This window comes from Habropoda laboriosa, unplaced genomic scaffold, assembly GCF_001263275.1.
Source record: "Habropoda laboriosa isolate 0110345459 unplaced genomic scaffold, ASM126327v1 scaffold92, whole genome shotgun sequence".
Lineage (NCBI taxonomy): Eukaryota > Metazoa > Arthropoda > Insecta > Hymenoptera > Apidae > Habropoda > Habropoda laboriosa.
Window position 1 is genome coordinate 507,750 of NW_017100268.1, and position 21,424 is coordinate 529,173.

A 21,424-nucleotide genomic window follows, 5' to 3' on the forward strand; every position below is an offset into this window, starting at 1 on the left:
GTTTGAACTAGCCCGCCACAATTGTCCGTACGAAAGCACTACCGTTCCAAGAAAGAAAATATTTAACACGCCTTTTTTCTTTTATCGGCAATCATACACTTCGAAAGAATGAACATCGCCCTCTAAGATGGGGGTAATGAACATATTTGTTTTAACCTTTTTTCAGAAAAATACAAAATTTGTCAATTTCCACCATTCCGCTATCTACGATAATTTTCGAGATAGGCCAAATATGTTTACCACCCCCATCTTTGATGACAATTTTCACCCCTTCAGTGCAGAAGATTACTAATAAAAAAAAAGAAAAGGTCAAACATTTTTCCTTGAACTATCTACCATATAAGTTTCGTCAAAATCGACAAAATCGTGCGTAAGTTCTGTAAAATTCTCACACATAATCTCTATCACTCCCAACAAAATGTCTCCCTCGAAACGAAATAGGTAAATTCCGTTTGAAAAACTGCGTTGGAATAACCGACACTTCGAGAATTAATTACACGTACAGATTAAACCGAGACACCCTGTATATAAGCTTGCAGCTCCGACAAAACGCTAGATCCGTATTCGACGGCAAAGCATCAACCGACGGCGGTAATAAACTTCTGAATTTGTAGCGCAGTCGGGTGTATCGATCAGCCGAAGGGGCATTCCGGTTTCCCTCGAGCCGAAGTGGATGTTGCTAGCGGATATTGTTAGTAAGAGAGCTTTGGTATCAGGTTATTAGATGCGGCGGGGGTAGGACAAGCTCCCGTATACCCTTGCTTCGAGACAATTCACACGGAGCACATGGTATAATATTCCGTACGTTTGTATGCCCTTTTGTCTGCTAAAGACTACATTTCGCACGGCTCGTTCGCCGAGTTCTTTGTCGGGCGTTAGTTTCCGTAATTAATTCGAACGGAGGTGATTTGTTCGAATTAATTAACGCGTCCAGCAGCAGCCGTTCGCGGACTCGCGAAGTTCTATCAGAGCGACGTGCATAATCGACGAACGCAAGTTCCTACGAACACGCTTGAACGGCTGTGTCCGCTTCACTGTACACGGGCCATAGGAGGATCGTTCCGTAGCAAATAGCGCGTGAAATCGCCGCTGCTGTTCGAGAAGGAATTATCCGGAGATTTTTCCTCGCCTGCCCGCGCTAATTCTTCTCTGTTGTCGGTGCTTATTTGTTTAACTCGCAGCAGTCAAGAAAATTGCCAGGTTCACGAGCCACTTGGTCGGCGAAATGATTTATCTCTGTTCCCGACGTGTTTGTTTAAAGTTCGCTGATTGTGCGCGCACAGAGAGCTTTCGAACGTTCAACATTCGTTGATAAATGAACGTCGAAAATTTGAAACTTGCAACTTGAGATATTTGAAATTTTTCAAATTTGAAACTTGAGATATCAAAAATTTTTCGGACAAAAAATCAAATTTAACAGAACAGAGAGCAGAGTTTTTTAAAGGCATCAAATTCCTAGACATTGAAGACGTACAGCAATCATTATACTTGTCACGAGTGGAAAATTGTGAAAGGTTAATGAGTACGAGAGCATCACCTATGACGCTTATGGTGTTTCACAATTTCCTCCAGTGGACATTCTCACGTTGCAAATAGCGGTAAATTGTCTGCAGGAAACGAGTGGAGAACGTGTTTATACGTTTGTCCTGAGTTCGCCAAGTATCTTTTCCACTGGTCGCATTCCGAACAACAGCGTTGAGAAAAGGGGACAGTATTCTACGAAAGAAGGTTCCAACTTCTGTGTGAAGTTTTCTTACTTCCCCGTACTCCTGATGGACATCGCGAGAATGTGTCAGCCGCATCCCTCCACTGCTACGAGCTTATTCTCGAAATGCAAACGAATTATCGTGTACAGGTGGTATAATAGAAATAAAACGAAGAAAATTCAACAATTAAACGCTGTTCTAAATTAAAAGAAAACGACACAAAAGAGAAAGTAATCAGAATACATTAGCACAACGTACAATTAGAGTATCCCGGACGAATAGAATTTGAACGAAACGTAAAATTATTTACAGAATTTATTCCTTTTGACCTATTTCAAAGACGCTCGTGCGTAGGATAATGCGTATAGGATACGGCACTGTTGTATTTCTGCCGTTCTTTCTTATTATACTTTAATCCCCTATTATCTAAAGTTCATTTCAACCTTCCTTTTCCAGAGCTCGGCTAAAAAGTTAATTGCCTGCATAATTTTGCTCGTTTCTGTGTATGTGTGTGTGTCTGTATATTTACCTTATCACGGCAAAGGTAAAATTGGAGAAATAATTTGTGAACGAAGGATAGAAGAAATATTTAGTCTCAAAATACTCTCTAAAACCAAACCTCCAATTTGCAATGTATGTAATTGCCAAATAACCGTAAAGCGCGTTCTTTTAATCTAACACGGAGGCTCGTTCCAAATTAAAGAAACTTTAAATGAAAATCTGAGTGATCGTTACGGAATACTGAAAATATTCTCCCTCCTAAGGCACTTAACGTGCTATAATAAAACCTACTTTCCGTAATATCGTCGCTAATGCGAAACAGGCATTGTATACAAAAGCATGAAATTCTGTAAATATAATAATTGATTCTGCGTAACTGTGAATTAATTTCACCGAAAGCTAATTATTGAACTACAATAACGACTACAATGCATGTTCGATAAAACATGCTTGCGTTGAATTCAAGAATAATATTCGAGAAAATTAACGACGTTACATGAGTATTACGCAAAGAGGTAGCGTATAACATTTACTGTATCGTGAAAAAAAGAGGAGGATTGCAGATAAGGAAAAAACGAGTAAAAGTTCACGAAGAGATAATAAAATTGATTCAGGGAAAGGGGAGTTGCATTACTTGAGAAGGAAAAACGGAATCCGCTTAGCTCTGTTCGAAGATTCAGAGTAATTGCTAAAAAAAAAAGAAAAACATTTGTACGGAACGATATCGTGGAATTGAAAGTATGAAACGGAAAAAAAAGGCTCGGTCAATTAGCTAGTTAAGCAGTTTAGGCTATCGCGTTGCTTCCCCTCAAACTTCGTATCCGAAATAGCTACCGTTTGCAAAATATGTGTACTATAAAAGTAGATACAGTGCAATATCAAAATAAGATATACATTCCTTGAACAAACGGGGAAATAATGTTCAACGTGTGAAGAAAGCAAACGAAGAAATGGCTGGAAAATTGTGTTATTTCAAATCCATTGACGCATAAATTTAAAGGGCAAATCGAAAGGTTTGGAAAATTCGTTTGTCGAACGATTCGATGAAAGCATTCCAATTGTTTACAAAAGTGATTTTCAAGTCCGACGGTATTTGCCGTGGAAACACAACAGCGAAATCGGAAAGGGTGAGAGGTTAAACGAACAATACGTGCCGTCGTTAACCTCTTGATTTGCTTGCGTATAACCCATCACGGTAAACGGCTTGGTCACCACTATTCTGGACCACATTGAATTAATTAATCCTTTCATTAAATCTAGTGCGGAAACCGGTGCGCCGCTCGAATCTATAACGTGACACACTCGTTCCCGTTTAATCTCTATCTTCATCCAGCTTGGAACATTCAACAGTATGATTTCAGCTACAGTAGGTAACTTTCAGCGTTGCATATTAGGTCATCGTTTTCAGCTGTTCCCTTTGAAACAGCTCCGTTCAAATTTTACATTTTTATTTCACATCATTTCCATAATGACCTTTGACAGATACCTTTGATAACATAATAACACCTTTGCCAACGTATTGTATTACAAGAACATTAATTTGGCTTGTATGAAAGTGTGAATCTCTAGGGGAAAGAGACTGCTGAAAAGTAGAGGTGTGTGAGAACCCGAAAATGTCGGGTCGGATCGAGAATTTTTCTCGGGATCGGGTCGGGTTCCTGAAAAGCATGTCGCAACTCTAGAATGTCGGGATTCCCGAGAATTTCGAGAACCCGAATCACGTTTCACAACTAATTTAGGACGCGTATTATGGTCGTATTAGAGCTAGTCCCGAAACGTGATACGGGTTCTCGAAATTCTCCGGAATCCCGACATTCTAGAGTCGTGAGATACTTTCGGGAACCCGAACTCCTCCCGACCCGTCTCGAGTATCGGGTTCTCGCGCACCTCTACTGAAAGGCGTTTTCAATGTCCTTCGATATTCCTACGTCGTTTTTGTGTAAAGAAATTGTCAAGTGAGGGGAAAAAGTGAAATCGGTTCGAGATAAATCAAGAGAATATAGGGGATGAGGTAGAACTTCAATACCCAGTTGATGCAATTTTTGTACAGTTGTGCAAAAGGATGGGAGCTTTTCTGTTTACCAGGTCTGTTTGCTGTGCCTTCAATTTTTCGCGTACAATTGGAATTTTCGTTTATTTAATCTCCAAGTTGACCACCAAACTACAAACACGATTTTTTCGAGGTTTAAACTATGTTTCGATAGAGATTCATTTGCGTCTTTCTTCCTCTTAGAAATTCGGAATTAATGCTGTTGTAATACGTTGGCAAAAGTGTATCGAACATCGTGGAAGTTATTTGAAATAAAAATATTTATTTTCAGTAGAGTTGTATTTTTTTGAAAGTGAACAGCTTCAAACTCCGGGAACTTTCAGGACGACCTAATACTATATCTGTCGTAACAGTGTCGATGAAGGAACGGAACTGTAACAAATTATTTTTGTAGCATGTCGGTCTAGATCTCTATGCTATATAGCCAGATTTACGAGTATGTGTATTCGTTTATGTACTCGTTTTCATATAACAGTTTGAATAAATTGCGAGACTTTAAAAGATATACGAGACACGAATACACTCTGTATTAATAGTGACAGAACATTTCGAATAGAAATAGATTACAGGAGAGATTCAGCTGCAAGTGACAGTAACATGGAATAGAGAAATAAAAATTCTGAATTTCAAACTAAAATTAAAGTACTCGAAAATTCGGTAATCCCAGCTTGCAAGCCCTAGCTATCGCGATTGAAAGTCGATATCAGTTGAAATCGTCTCTAACATAAAACACAATGAAAAACAAACATTTATCACATTAAAATAATAATGTATGAACAATTTTAACACTGTTTAACTTGGAAATGACATGCGTTTGAAGAACATTTTCCAACACATACGATATTCCTAATTCGTCTATTAAAACCATTTCAAATCCTCCATTCCCCTGTTCATAAAATTAGTCTATTAACGATCTATTAAGAACTGTCTACCAACAATTTCGTACAAAGCACTTCTCTCGTTCGTAACACAAAAACAGCGTTAATTATCATTTAACACCACAATTGCCTCAACATTTTCGGCACCTGTAGAGCTAAGTTCTCCACGATCTCGATGGCACTAGTTACGAACAAATCTGATACATGTAACATAATATCGAGAGACAGGATAATCTAAATACACAGAAATAGTAAGGTTGGTAAATAGTAGAAAATTTTCGAGAATGGATGTCGAAATGGCGCGGTGAACTTAGCTTTCCCAATATTGTTCCTCGTATCACATACACGGGCAAACAGTCCGAGGCCGTTATCACGGCTAGTACCGAATTAATTAATCCTTTCATTAAAGCCTCAGCGGAAGACCACACGGACGCCGACTGTCTGGTTATAGCTGCTATGTCGCACGGGGAATCGGGTTTCCTGTTTTCGGCTGATTCGGTGTACTCTGCCGATTCACTATGGACCCCTTTCACTGCTAACCGGTGTCCCACCTTGGCTGGCAAGCCGAAATTATTTTTTATTCAGGTAAGTCCGCGAGACATTCTCTCGATACAATTACAAATAACCGTAGAGGATCTGGCGATGTTACAGGAACGAACTGAACAGTGGAAACTGAGTGGCTGAACACTTGGGTGCTTCAGCATGTGGATGAATGTTTTGAACGTATGTGCAATTTTTTGGGGAATGTTATGTGACATGCACGTGCTGAATTGAGGAGTGAATTAATTGCAAAAAGTTCTTTCCAAGTAGGAAAGATTATAATTGAAGAATTTGTTAAGGTTGAAAATTCTTCCTCGTTAAAATAGTACTTCGTGGTTCAAAGTTCATTTTGATGTTGGATACTTCTTCTGACTTACGTTGAGCTGCACCGATTTAAGTGTGAAATTTTTAATACCTGCATCGGATAATTGCAAAGTGTTTGTGCTAAAATAAAATTCGACGTTTCGAATTGTCAATAACAAATTGTGAAACAAAGGTAAGCTCTAAGTTCGAGAATAATACGTGAACCACTCTAAACAATCGATTAAACGAGCAAAATATTGACATTCCGTTTGTCGTAGATAAATGTTCTATGGAAATCTCGTTAACGAATTTTCTCTGTCTAGTATTCTTAATACCGACCGTCTTTGTGTCGAGTACCTGTCCAAAATAGTCTCATTCAACGATAATCATTCATCTTCATTTGCATAGAAAACGTGACATTCTTTCTCGAGTTTACTTTCGCCGAGTATGAAGTACTTACTTTTTGTTATTTCGACCTTAAAATAACTAGAATTGAAGTTACGCGTAATTTTATTCAAAGTAACTGTCCCACTGAAAAAGCATTAACCGGTAAATTTTCACACCGACATAATTCCGTTGAAAGTTTCTTAAAACACAATATTACACAAACCGTACTACACGTGATAAAAATCAACTAACCAGCCTTTGTAATTACCAAGCGATTAATCCCTTCTAGCAAAAAATTCCCTTTCTTCAACTTCTATAACGTTTGCTCATTTATCCAGATAAAATGCTTGCAAAGTCTACTAAATCCACATTCAGCAGTAACGGGACAAATAACTGGTACTTATGATTCGTATAATTGTCCAATTAAACTCTTCTCGTGAATGTTTCGGTTTTTCAATTCTCGCGATACTTCCTTTCCAGAGGTGTTTTTATACGGTAGCATTGTCGTGTTAATTTTGCCGGCAGTCCAAGAGTTGTAAGGCTAAAAACGCAGGTGGAGGAAGATTTATTAACATTTTCGTGACCACGAAAACGAATATGTACTCTCAGAAAAGTTGATCTCAATTTGGTATTCGTTAGAGACTTGATGATCGGTAGATAAGTGAGAAATTTTTAAACAAAGGAATTCAGTCACGAAAGGGTTAACAGAAAGAGAATACAACTCTCGCGTGTCAGTTTTAATTTATACCATGGATCATTACTGCAGAGTGTTGACAATTCCTGCGACTTCTCTTCTTTCTAACTTTTGTATAGTAAATTTGAACGATTGTCAGTTTTGACACATTGTCACTGATAAAACGTCTCTGCTGTACAATCAACGACAGACATCTTAATCTTGATATTGTAAATATAATACCCAGATTGGAGAGATAAATTAGTAGGCTTAGGTTTTAAACCTAAGTACACATAGAGTTAACTAAGGATTAACTGCAATAATTAACAGTTGTCCTTTTTTTATCTAGAAATCTAGTTTCTCGACACATTTAGTGTGAGTTTAAAAAAATGTTTCGCATAATTTATAATTCTTTGTCTAAGGATACAGTTAGACATTACCAGAAACAAATGAGAAGCTTGAAAAAATTTATTTGCAGCATATATTATATTTCATAATTTCTTTCTACTCTTTATTTTATGCACATATAAAAACATAACTATCTTTGAGAAGAAGAAAAAAGTAACCGTGAATAATCATAATTCGAGCTCAACAACTTACGATTATTTCTAACAAATTGGACGATTAAAGTAAAGAACAAGTTTGTACTTTCAGATGCTAATCTCCCAATAACCGAAAGAAATGCTTGCCTTAACAATTAAACTTCCAGTACACTTATATAGTCATTAACTAAGATTTCTAAGCGGGAAATACGAAGAGACGAAGGCGCGTCTAGGAGCGACGAGGTAACGAGATAATGTAAATATTTCACGCGATGATAACGTAAAGCTTGATTTCCTTTGCGGTGTAATCCGGGCTGTATCTTCTTCAATTTATCTGCTTCAGGATGATCTCTCAAGGATTTGCAACGCGAAGCGTATTATTGCGGAAACACTGTGTTTTTCAGTTCTCTGCGGGGCCCCGTGAGATGCGCACAGTATATATCCCGCGGGATAATGGAACTGTTTCATGAAAAGATCGCATAATGCACCGGAGCAATTAAGATTACCTTCATTCGGAAGGGACAAAATGATAATCATAAAGAGAAAATTCGTTTATTCAGCGAGAAATTCTGCTTCTATTCTATCATTGTTCCAACCGTCTTTGCCACACTTTTTCCAACGCTTTTTCTTTCTCTGATAAGCTTCTATATCCTCTCCTATCTCTTTCTCTCCGAGCTAAATTGTTCCCGTCGGTGCTTATCGTTCAATTGAAATCATTTCGTTTCGTCCCTGGTAGTTGTAAAATTGTATCGTTTTATTTCCTTGCGTTCGACATGATAAAGCGTAAAAAAAGGAAGTTCTTTCGTGCGAATAAATTTATCGCAACACGCACCATTTCGATTTCATATTCCCGTTTCAATTGTACGAGCAAAAATAGCGCCTTGTAGTTTAACGGAATTCATTCGAATCGGTTATCGGATACACGGAGGCCCTTTTGCGCCTCCGCAAAATATATATATATATCTACAAAACAAACTAGCAACGCCTACAGATGAAAACATTGGATACGCGAGGCGAGTAAACATACATCGCGAGTAAACGCATACTCCAGGGGAAATGAAAATACCGAAATAAAAGCACGGTGAACTTGTTGCGATGCGCCACGGGGTTTTAGATATTGCTCATTAGAGCTCGCACCGGGGGTGAATTAAGTGGATACAAGGGAGATAAAAAACGATGGAAACAATCGGGATTAATTTTGTTATAATTAAAGGAGGTGCGAAACAAGCTCGCGAATAAAATTCACCTCCGTGTGTTTTTACGCGTGCACGTGTTTCTATTAATGAAGATAGTTATAAAGGTAATTTGATTAGCTAGAAAGTTTGTGCGGATAATCTGTAACAAAATGCTATCGTACAAGGTATGTTTGTGAAAAAATGGAATTTCCTATAGACTGCATTTTTGAAAATAAAGTAGAGCAATCGTGTATAATAATATACGTAAAAATAGCAAGTTTAAAATTTTGAACGTAATTATTTCAATATCTGGTACCTCCTTAAAAACTAAATTAAAAATAAGTCTAATCTGTTGAATAAAGTTTTTAAATATGAGGCTTCGTTTTACGGAAAAACAATTTTGAAAATCCATTAGACGTGCAATAGCTGCACGTAAGTCTCGACTTAACGGATCTCAGTATGTTTGTATCTCTAAACATGTGCACTGTCTTATCATTGCTGTTATCTTACTTGCTATCTGTTTGCACTATCGGTTTCTTTCATTCTGTATGCGATTAAACTGGTTTCGTAAATGAGGATAAAGCAATTTATTGCTTTTTAAAATTCATTCGCTGCTCATGTTGTTGCCATGCATTCTTTGTATTGTTACAATTTTTTTCCTTATCGTAAACGTCATTCGAAGTCTTTTTCTCCACAGTGAATTATTATATGCAAAAACATTATTCTACAATTTCGGTTTATCTTTAAATAATCAATCACACTCTTCCGAAGTGTACCACGATTTCTGGGGCACCCTGTATATGTGATATCTATTAACTCCTAAATCCTTTGACCAATCTGGACCCAGTTTGGAATAGTTACTCTCCAGGACCCTGTGGAAAATATAGGCTACCGTGAAACCTGGATACTCCATCCCCTCCCACTGATCTTATCCCCTTGATACTTCGTGATGAAGTTTACTGCATTATCACATAAGTAATTTCTGCTCCGGAGGGGAAAGCCAAAAATACTGTGTTTCGCGAAGCACTAAAATAATAAATTAGCCATGTTGCAGTGATAAATATCCTGATTTAGTATAGCAGAACAAAGTGATACATTATACGAATTCTACAATGACTACAATGATTCTGTTCGGAATACTAAAAATATGAAATTTGTGATTTAGATTACACCGAAAATTCTAACAGAAAATTTCGAAAATTCATCTGTCCCTTCCTTTCAAATAATGAATATTTATCGTTACCCCTGTTAGGATAAACTGTTGCTCTTCCCGACTACTTTCCTCGTCTCCGTCATTACCGCAAGTGGCCCGAACGTAGCGAATTTAAAGGCAGATACTGAAACGCGTTCATTAATAACTCCTACCCTTTCCCGTATTTCACCTTCTTCCTTTCTCCTTCTTTTCCACGGAGAAAGTTTCTCGTTACAAGAAATTAATCTCGACCACAAAGAGTTAAGAGTTCGACGATAGGAGACACGTGAAAATTGAGGGAACAAGCTCATTCTCGCGAGCGGGAAGAGGCACTAACGCTTGGGTTTTCCGGTTCTTTGCGACTCGGTGAAGAGCCGGTGCGCGCTAACAGAAGTGGAAAAGACGACATAGTTAATTATCCGTACGACGTTTCAAAGGGACGTGAAAGAGTTTTATAGTTGACGAGGTTACTTCTCAACTCGTTTAACGAGCTCTTGAGTACGCGCCACGCTGCAGACGTACAGCGCATGACATTAAGCCGCGGAAAGTTTCGCGCGAACCTGATTACGTGTGCGATAAACATGCAGGAATAAGAAAGATCGACGAGAATGCCAGGTATAGTATCGTGTGTATGAACACGAAGGGAACTTTGAAAAGCGAAGGATGAAATTGATTTCATTTCGCTTGGAATTCCCTTTGGAACGTCGAGAATTCTTATCGTTGCGAAAGTGAAATGAAATTATTACTGTATCAAGTAAAGAATATATGAATCGGTGGGGAAAGTAATAAATAATAATGTTACTGCAGTTAAATCCTCCTTTTGTTCTTACTTTTACCAAATCTTATTTCGATTACTAAACAGATTTCTACTCTTCTATTTTTCATCAATTTTCCTTTCAAGGCAATCAAAGAGAGTAAGAAATCTATATTCGTGATTGTCGTTAATATCGTCTGAGGCGTTGGCACCAGGTCAATTTTCAGTAAAACTGTCTCATTAATTAAATTAATCCACCGAAAATGTACAACCGGGTAAACGACTATCCTCAGATTCGCCGTATCGTGTCAACTTTCTCCGAATATTTAATTGCCATTTAATAAAGACCGACAAAACTGGGATACCTCGTATTTCACAGTCGCCGTGTCACGACTTGAAAGATTCATAGCGAAATCCCGATATTATCAGCGAGATTAACCTCAACGTAAACGTGTGACGAGCTGAAACGGCAGTTCGCGCTCTCCCGCTACACATACTTAGGTTAAATAATTAAACTCGCCGATGCTTCTACCCAGTAGTTATTTAAGGTTCTGTATCGTAATAACTCAGCGTGTGTTTTAATCCGAAGTTGTTCGCGCAGGGGCCGCATAAATCACGAGCGAGGCGCGTTTTATCGAACAACGACCGCGGAAAATCTGAAATTCCCCAGCTTTTGTTCACACGCGCGCCTCTTCCCCTCGAAACGCGCCAGGATCGTCCTTTATATTGTCTCGCGGGCGAATTCGCGTCCACTCGACGAGTTCTTTTCCCACCTATTCGCGGATTTTTGCCGTCTTTGAACGCGATCCCGGCGAATCTTCCCCGCCGAATTTCCACGATAATGTTGTGCCTTTCGGCGTGATGCATAGCGCCGGGGCGACATTTCCCCTCTTGAGAAAACACCGGTTAGAAGATTGGAAAATAAAAACGAGCGAGAAGAACGGAGAGCTAGAGGAGCAAAAAGATTGGACGGGGACATAAATAGTCTGTTGCATCGGAGAAGCATCGAGAAACGGTGGAATATATGTATTCGCGGAGCTCGTTTATGAAAAGCCTCAGAACAGTGTGTGTGTGTACATTGATGACAAATATTAATTTTAGGAAATTTTCAATTTCGTTATTTCAGGAAGTTTAGATTGATATTCGTCGCGACGAGAATGTAGGACTGAATGTATGATAATGGAATGAAATTATCGGATGTTTAACATAATTGGAAATGATTGGATGCTATAAATTATACGTTAAGTTTTATCAACTTTAATTTGCCACGATGTTTCATCTGAAATATTCAACTGTTTATTAAGATATATGATAAAGCGAAGCGAAAGAAAATGTTCGATTGAATCTGATACTGGATTGAATATTGTATTTATGTTGTAAATTCTAAGTGAAATTTAATAGATCTCTGTTTGTCGTGACGTTTCTCGTGGCTCGATTTAAAATATTTAACTATTTATTCTACTGCTCAAATATCCCACACCCTTTCACCCAGTTTTAATTATCGTTCAAATTCTCCATAAAATCCAGCAACTCCAAGTAATTTCACTTAAGCAGAAACGTTGAAAACTGCATTTACCATTAACAAAGCGTAACTGTCCCCCCGGATGATACTACTTCCAAGAAAATCTTATGTTTAAATGAGCGTACAAAGGGTAGCGTGACGAGTTGTCCGGCAACTCATGTGTACATTTTCTTTTTCACAGGCATGCCGTGGGACGCAGACGGACAGTGGGGTGGAGATAAGACAGGAGACAGATAGCGCAACTGCTTACACTATACCCAGCTTTGCGGATATTTTGGTCGCATACTCTACTTATGACGGTAGGTGGATGCATTCGTATAGCCGGTCGAACAGACATAGCGAGGTCGTATGTACTGTGCAGAGAAGAGAAGTTGTCTAGCGGAAGAAATACCGATAAGACAGGATACGTGTGTCTTTGTCATTGGTCAAAACGGTCACATCTATAATACAAATCACATAGAATCGCTTGATATCGAGACCAAGTGAGATAGAATTTCATAGCAAACGGTGGAGATTTCTAGAGGTTCGTGGACTGAAAATCAGGCGGAGTACCCTCTCTTGCTCCGCTAACCGTCCTCTGATCTCTGCACAGTACACGTAATCAGAGAGGCAGAACAGTAATTCCAGAAGGATAAGAAGCTCGAACTTCGCTCAGGATCGTTCGACGTCAACTCAGAATTGGTACATACAACTTCCATTGCAGTATATTTAAAAAAATTTGTCTGCGCTTTAATCAGTGACAGGCTGCAGGAAGTTTAGTACCGTCTAGTTCAAATTGAAAAATTGCAAGCAGATATTTTAAATGTCAATTCCCTGGGTGCGACGTTCAATGCTCTAATCCTCGCTATATCGCTTCCACCAACTATACACACTTCGCTCGCCCTTTCAGAAACACACACACACACATATATAAATACACAAAGGAACGTCGGAAACGCATTGCGTAGATGTTCCTACTCAGACGTGCCTAAAGAAACTCCGTATTTGGTGAAACAAGGCGTGCGACAATACTCGAGCTAGGTACGTGCTCGATGGGGACGAAGTGCGTTCGTTTTTCTCCCTACCTCAGAGAGATTGTGTCCCGCGGATTTGTGTTTCAGCGAGTGTTTGGCCTCTCAATGGGCGCGACAACGTGCGTACTGTGCACGCTTGTCGCGCCTTCATTTGCAAGTCAATGGTGGGGAAAGAATAGGACTATAAATTTTTGGCTGTTCTTCGTTGTTGTGTTCCCGCTTGTTCGCGAGCCTGGCTACAAGAATGTACACGGTATTTCATGATACGCGGATAGTAGACTCGAGATACGACTCTAACTGCAAAAGTATCGTCGTTAATCTAGATCATTGATCTAAATCATTTTCGGTTCTGAAGGTAATAAATAAGGTTAGTAAATATATTATAAAAGTTAATAAATGTATTATAAATACAATAATTAATCGTTTAAATTAAATCTTATATTTCACCGTAAATTCGATTAATTTTATATCATTCAATTGCCGGTTATCTAGCTCGTGGGCAAAAAGAGACATAAATCTCCTCCTTCCCAAGGAACTCTCTCTAAATACGCCTCTAGCCTCTCAGCAACCAATCCAAATTAGAATTTGAATTACTCTTAGGTTTACTTTTGAATTACTCTTTTTATCGAACTCGGGCACGAACTTCGAACAGAGAAAAACTCGGAACTCTATACGATCAACTTCGCTCTAACCTCGCTCTTTTCCTTTCCGGTGTTGGTAGAAACAAAGACTATTTTAATTTACCAAGTGTTCGAACTTGTTACCTTCTCGAGTTCACAACGTGAAGCTGTATCGTGATTTAATTCGAAAGATCGAGATTATCTTATAAACACGGAGGATTGATCTGTGGAAACTGAGTTAGAGATCAGCTGGTAGATGTTAGAGTTAGTTGGTAGAATTTGCTGCGGTAAAGGTTGTGACTAGGAGGAATTGATACGTAAGATACGTAAGAATTGATGAACTTGCAGAAATTGAATAATAGAGATTGATTGATGGAAATTCAATCTTCTAAAGGCTGGCTGATTAAAGGCTGATTGATCTTTTCCCTTCGAAATTTTCTTTTTCTTTTGTTGTACGTTCTATGTAGACGACAGATGATTTATAGACTTTCCTACTTGAATACGATTGAATGCTTTTTAGGTCACACTTTTTACGACATTAGAGAGAGAGAGAGAGCCACAGGGATATAAAACTCGTAAAATTTACACCTTTTCAAGACCAGTTGGTTCATAAATCTGGGTGGTCAACCGCGTTTTGATGAATAAAATATGATCTACAAGTCGAAGTAGTCAGGTCTGTCAGAAAAATACTTCGTTTGATCTGACCTACATGGTACAGCTGTTTCTAAGGGGAAAACTCTGAGATGATTTTTCGAGGAAAGCGACGTATCGTGTTATTAAATGAAATATAAAAGAGGGAGGGATATGTTTGCATTCTTACTTGTAATTTTCTACATTGAAGTAAGGTAATTACACGTACATATTTCGTGGGGAGATATTTTCAAGATACTTCAAATTAAATTAATTAAGGATTTTATATAGATGGTTATCGTCTAAAGTAATTAATTTGTGCGGAACAAGGAAGGAAATGATAAGATTAAAGTGGTCTTGAGCAATTTCATTGAAAAGAAATTCTTTCAACAATTGCTGTGCTCACTCTTGAAGATATTATTTGCTGCAAATGTCTCTGAAAAGAGACCTCTTTTATATGAACTGCAACATTCCTAAGAGATACTACTTCTTCCATTCGTTCCAATAATATACGAATATATGGCAGCGAAACGCGATGAGTAAAATATTTGTTCCGAAGAAGAACTTCCAACTATTATATTCATTAGACTGAAATTATTCCGGCGTGCAATGAAACTGGACTATTAATTTCCGTAGTGAACGGAAGCTGTATAGAATCATAACAAACTAAGTCAATTAGCTATGTTAAAGAGAAATTTAACGCAGCAAATTGAATTTCATTATAGACCGAAAAGTTGCTTCTTAATATTTTCACTAAAAGTACTTCATAATCTCGATTAAAATTTTCATAAACCTATTCACCAACGTGTTCGAATTATTCATTAACGTTCTCATAGATGCTTCGAATAGCATAGTGATAACTGTAGAATATTCATATCTATAGATAAAAAATATTTCATATTTCCAGTGTAATAAACATTTTAAATAAAACAAATTCTTTGAACACTGCTGATGTATGCTGTTGTGCATAAGTATTAGGACATCTGTTATGTTCGTGTAAAAATTATAGTGCTCTGGGGACACTGACTTTCCGCGTAGCTGAGAAACACCCTTCATATTCACGAAAACCTGAAGTACATTATTTATATCCTTCCAATGCATGTGCATATATTTATACGTACATACACTGCGTGTTATAACTACAAAACCACCTCGATATTTTCAATTCCCATGTATTGTGATTAAAATAATAAGAAACGAAGTATGTCTTGCTCAAAGGTCTATTGAGAAACAATGTTTCCCCAGAAAAAGATAGAATGCGTATAAATCTCGGGGGGGAAACAGTAAGAAACTGATTTGTTGTTGTTTCATAATTACAGAAGCATAACTGTAATGCGTCTTATTACAGCCAAATTAAACTTAGGATACGATAACACGAAGGCCCTCCTCTATTTCCAATTTACTCTATTATTCGATTGTGTACGTATACATACACATTGTGTAGTTACATTATTCACGCATACACTCGCAGAGACACACGGGTCGTTGGATTTTTCTCCCAAGTTCAGCTTTCTTGTATGCAGCGGCAATTTCTGGGGAACTAGTTCACACGCACGAATATGCTAAATATGTAAATTGATTCGAAATCCGCGTATAATAGATACCGCGTTGTTCGAGAGAGCACTGTGATTTCTACAAGGCTACGATCGCGAGGAGCAAGCGTCGTTCGGCAGCCTCGTAAACACTGACTGAGGATATATCGTCCTGCCCGATTTCTGTACAATGTTTACGCGCAGTTATAGCCTAGCAAAAAACCTCAGGATGAGTCATCCTATCGCGTGTGATATGGGCCTAGCCTTAATATCTCGTATCATAACATCGCGTGAAACTTGAGATAGTTTTTTCTGGTCAAACATAAGAAACGCGAGCCAGAGTCGTTGTATGTACATCGAGCCAAACATGGAGCTAGGTGTCCTTTTGAATATGAAATTATCGCGAGTTGCTCTCGAGAGTATCTCTCGAGGGTGGACACTGCGTCTGAGAGTCGATAGTGCTAAATAATTTGATATTAAACTTGTGATGACAATGAGGCTTGCTTCCCATTCGGTAAGCAGATTTTAGTAGATTTCAGTAGACATCTATGGAATTCAGCAGATTTCTCATAAATTTTAGTAGATTTCTTTGAGTGTTAGAGAGTTTCAATAGAAATTAGAAGGATCTAGTAGATTTTAATAGAATCCCGCAGATTTCAGGAGTTTTTAGGTTTTGGTCGATTTCAACAGAGTTCGGTAGATTTCAGTGACGTATCCTGACACTTACGAAGAGGACCCTATCTTTAAATCACAAGTGCAAAAATTTTGTCACAATACAAGAAAGTACGTAAGGATGAAGATATACTCGTAAATGAAGTATTATATTTAACGAAAAACGCGAACTGCATTGATTTCAACGCTTCGAACGTTGAAAGTCGTAACGCGAAACGACACGACACGCCGGGCAGCCTCGAAATTGCTGCAGAATCTGAAATCAATGCGAAAGTGCATTAGCAATAATTTCGCCTATCTTCGTCTCGCGTAACGCGGCGGGATACGCGCGTACCGGTAATATCAGTTTATCCGATTTAGCCTATCTAGATTTAAACGATAGGGATGTATGTAGCGATGCGTGGGCGACCTACAATCGTAGCAGCCAGCCATTTGGAATATTAGGCTTAGGGAGAAGCGATCTATCGACATCCTCGAAAGCTCAATTGATTAGAGCAATCGCCCGACAAACGGAAGATCCGGCACCGAAAGCTGGTCCAGAAAATCAATCGGATGATTCTTTTCCACCCTGGCACAATGGAAGCCACTTCGAACACCTGCTACGGTGTAATTCTTCGGGTAAAAGCGACGTCCCCCGAGAGAAAGGTTTACTGATCCATGACTTTCCAGGGCTCCCGTTCTATCCATGGAAATTCTTAAAAATTTTCTTCCACTTTTTCTTTCGATATTTAGCTACATCTTGTTGCATACACTTACTGAGAAAAGTGAACCTTTTACAACTTGGTTTTCCTTAGTATATGAGAAGAAAGATTGCGGTTGATTAGAATTTTACATTTTGATAGGCGAAGCAAGATTAAATATAAAACATGTAAAAATTGTAATTGTTTTAAAAAAATTGGACGACGATAATGTGATAGTATAACGGTATTAAACGATATGTAACTTGCAAGTTACGTGGCGTTATAGAGGGTTAAGAAACAAAATAATTTCAATTAGTATTTATTATACAACTCACATTTTTTACGTATCTCGTCACACAAACTATCGAAGCAAGATTCTTAAATAACTACTGTGTTTCTTAACTTTTGTCAGTAAGTGTACACTTGAGGTGTAACGGTGGACTTAAGGGTATATTTTCTTCAAGCATAAAATTACACTCTCTTCTAACTTGACACGTTTAAAATTTCATTTCCTTATCGCAAGATCCGAAGCTCGTGGCATGTAATTTTTTTCTTTAAAAAGTTCACTTCTTGCATCCCTTCTTTCACCTATCCAGCTATCTCTCGGAACACAAATTTCCCCTTGAATACCTTTCACGCCGATAGCAGACCGAATAATATCTGATTATCCGGCAAATAACACGCTAGCCTAGCGTTAATTCGTTGCGGAAACACGACAACAAAGAACAAAAGGAATATTTCACGCGGCTGTCCGGTCCAATGTTCTTCGTTCATGCTAATTTATCGAAGGCGGAATAAGCATCGCGAACGCAAATTGCACGGGCGAATTATTGCATTAATCGCGTGTAACCCGCTTCGAACGTTACCCCGTCCTCATAATATACACAATATTTCGACGTTACAAAGCGTCTTTGTCCAGCGAGTTTACCGACAGTGTGTCGTATAAATAATTTTCGTTTATGCCTGGTCTTTTCTGTAAGCCGCTTACCTTTCCCAGGGTACATTTAGAGCGATATAACGAAGAAAGGGGATTTAAGGATACTCGTCTCGTTGACAAGGCAACTCCTCGAGGCAGTGCACCGCTTGACCTCCCTTGACCCAGCCACCAGGTACATTTTTCCCATAGGACCTGTCCCTTCGGAACAATTAACCGGTCTCCGTGAAATATTATTAACGCCATACCACAGCCCGCGGCGTTCTCACGTTGTGATCTAGCGATCGCATAGTTTAACCACAGTTGATGCATCCATGAATACCGGCTCTAGCTGGAAATATTTCCCATACCACACTCCTAAATCGCGCGGAAATTTCTTTCACAAGATTTTCCGTGATCCAGTGGTATCGATAATGTGCATTCATACGAAGCGTGAAATTTTCTCAATTGTCAATTGAAGGTGAATTTTTCAATTCGGCTCTTAAACTTGGGACACTTGGATTTGCGGCTCTTGAACTTTGGATCCTTGGACTCTTGAACTCTTTAACTTGGGCCCTTGGAATTTGGACTCTTTGACTTTGGCCCTTCAACTCTGACTTTGAGCCCATCGACTTTTTAACTTTGGGCCCTTGGACTTTGGACTCTGACTTTGGGCCCTTCGACTCTGACTCTGGGCCCCTGGACTTTGGACTCTGACTTTGGGCCCTTGGACTTTGGACACTTTGACTCGGGGCCCTTCGACTCTAACTCTGGGCCCTTGGACTTTGGACTCTGACTTTGGGCCCTTAGACTTTGGACACTTTGACTCTGGGCCCTTCGACTCTTAAACTCTTTGATTTTGGGCCCTTGGACTTTGGACACTTTGACTCTGGGCCCTTCGACTCTTGAACTCTTTGATTTTGGGCCCTTGGACTCTTGTACTTGAGAATCTTGAACATTCCCCTTCTCCCCTTCAATATTTGCCGGAAAAAAAAATATTTTCTTGTGCACTACCATATACCAAAGTGTGATCGATATCCATGATTATCACTTCGGGATGTTCCCTTGTTACCTTTGATTCAGTTCTAATCAAAAGGCAAAAAAATTCCACCCTGGACCGCTGTTTAATGCTTCAATTTACGACCTAACTGTATTTCTTCCACCGACTACACCCAGATGCATTGCCTAAATACTTGGCCCAGCGGAGTAAGCTGCTTATCTTAAGTGACACGTTCCAGAGTAACGGGACTCCAGACGCCGTTAGACCGTGGAAAAGTTGAAACGGAAATGAAGCGTATCCTTGGGCCCCGTATCGATCGATCGAGCGTTGGTGTCCGAAAGAATACCTATCTATTCAGGGGGAGTTGTAATTTATTACCCAACGGGGGTGAGCGAATAGTGGGTGGCTACGTGCCGGGAACATAATTTAATTAAGCTGGGAAATTTGTTGCGTGGAAATTAATTGAAGGCTCGACGCTCGACAATGTCGGCTAATTATCGTTGCGGGAGTGTGTAATTGAACGGATCGTTCGGGTTAAAATTTCGTCCCTTGACGGAAAGTTGCGTTCGTGACGTCACGATAGTTCGAGTAATAGTTTCGACAGTTCCTTCAAGCGATAGAGGTGAAGGAGGTGGAGGTGGAGGAGGAGGAGGAGAGGCTTACGATCTATAACAGAAGCGATACGACAGATTTATTGTCCCGCCGAACTCGTCGCAGATATCATTGACTCACGTCACCGGCCGAACATCGATCTCCTCGACCGCGCCATCCAATTGACAGAGTAAAATATTGAGTTGCGCGTCATTTCGGATCGTTAGCCGGTTGATTTGCGTCACGCGTTAAATAAATGGAACCAGATTGACGGTGAAACGGAATTCTGGAATTAATATGCCAGAATTCGGATAAGGTGAGGATGATCGATTAAAAATTCTATTATTTCGTTCTTGTACAGTAAACATGTCGCGTGGTCCTGATGGCGATAAGGAAATTCGACATTTAGGTACTATAAAGTAACTTTTTCATTTTTGTCTGGAAGATATATTAGATTCGAGCATTTTTTCCAAAGGTTTTCATCTCAACATTTGAATTTGAAGATTACACGAATTTCTAAAAAAGAAAAACCACATTATCGATGCTTCTGCTGAATTTCAATCTTGTAGCTAATATTCCAATTTTGAATAATTTAAATTTTCCATTTTCTCAAATCAACAAATGCTTTTCGCCGTCGAAATTTCTTCTCGTACTATTCCAACGTTCTGAAATTCGCAACACCTGTAACTTCGTTACAAAATTAACACCGGGAATAGGGAAACGATTAGAGTACTATTGCGAATTGGCACTATGTTCCTGTTATATGATGAGACAACACAGTCATGCAGATCTTTACGTCGTGCAAACATTTACATTGTTAAGACTAATGGCAGCCAGGGGGTTCTGTTGACAGCAGTGCGCACAGCTGGCACAACGGTGCGATGTTAATGTTGATGTCAATCAAACGGTGCTCATAAATCGACGCTCACGTTAAACGGCTCCAGATTAAATTTAACCGAACATGGACACTATCGCGTAGATCACTCTAACGAAATACTTGCTCCTCTTTAATATATTTATTCGTGCATTACAATCGAGCGATGTGTCATTTCAGGAAACAAAATTCGTCGACGAAAAACGACAACCAGTCATGCTCTGAACTTGTTCAAATATTTCGAACGTAGCTTAACACGAAAGTTAGAAAAACAAAGGAAATACAGTAATAAAAGAAAAATTTGGACGTAGATTTCATTTAATCCCACTACTTAGATCTTAAATTCTCGCTGGCTTTCGTTGACAAAGAGCAATCAGCAATTGTTAAATTTAGGTACTACAAAATTCTCGTCGCAAGTGAAACATCACTCTAGCTTCAGTGGTTTAATAAAAATTCTGGAACTTCCGAAACACTCCTACTTATAAATAAACTTCACGGTATCATCTTGATTGCTGGCAATCCTTTCGGACAAACGGCTCTAGGACAATATTACGGAATACCACCCGGATCGGGCCATTGTGTAAAATATTCCACGCCACTTGGTGAAAATAATGGTCGTCACTCAAGAGAGAATCGCGCAATTTAAAATGACATCTTCGATGTATCATCGAATACG

The 21,424-nt window shown here is 39.0% G+C and overlaps 1 protein-coding gene across 1 annotated transcript in view; it reads left to right on the forward strand.

The window, feature by feature from the left end:
• Positions 1-21,424, forward strand: part of LOC108573443 (caspase-1-like) — a 58,923-nt gene that overhangs the window by 26,359 nt on the left and 11,140 nt on the right. The window contains exons 3-4 of the mRNA XM_017935894.1: positions 5,545-5,720; positions 12,405-12,522. Of these exons, the coding sequence (XP_017791383.1) occupies positions 5,545-5,720; positions 12,405-12,522 (294 nt within the window). The remainder of the gene's footprint in view (positions 1-5,544; positions 5,721-12,404; positions 12,523-21,424) is intronic.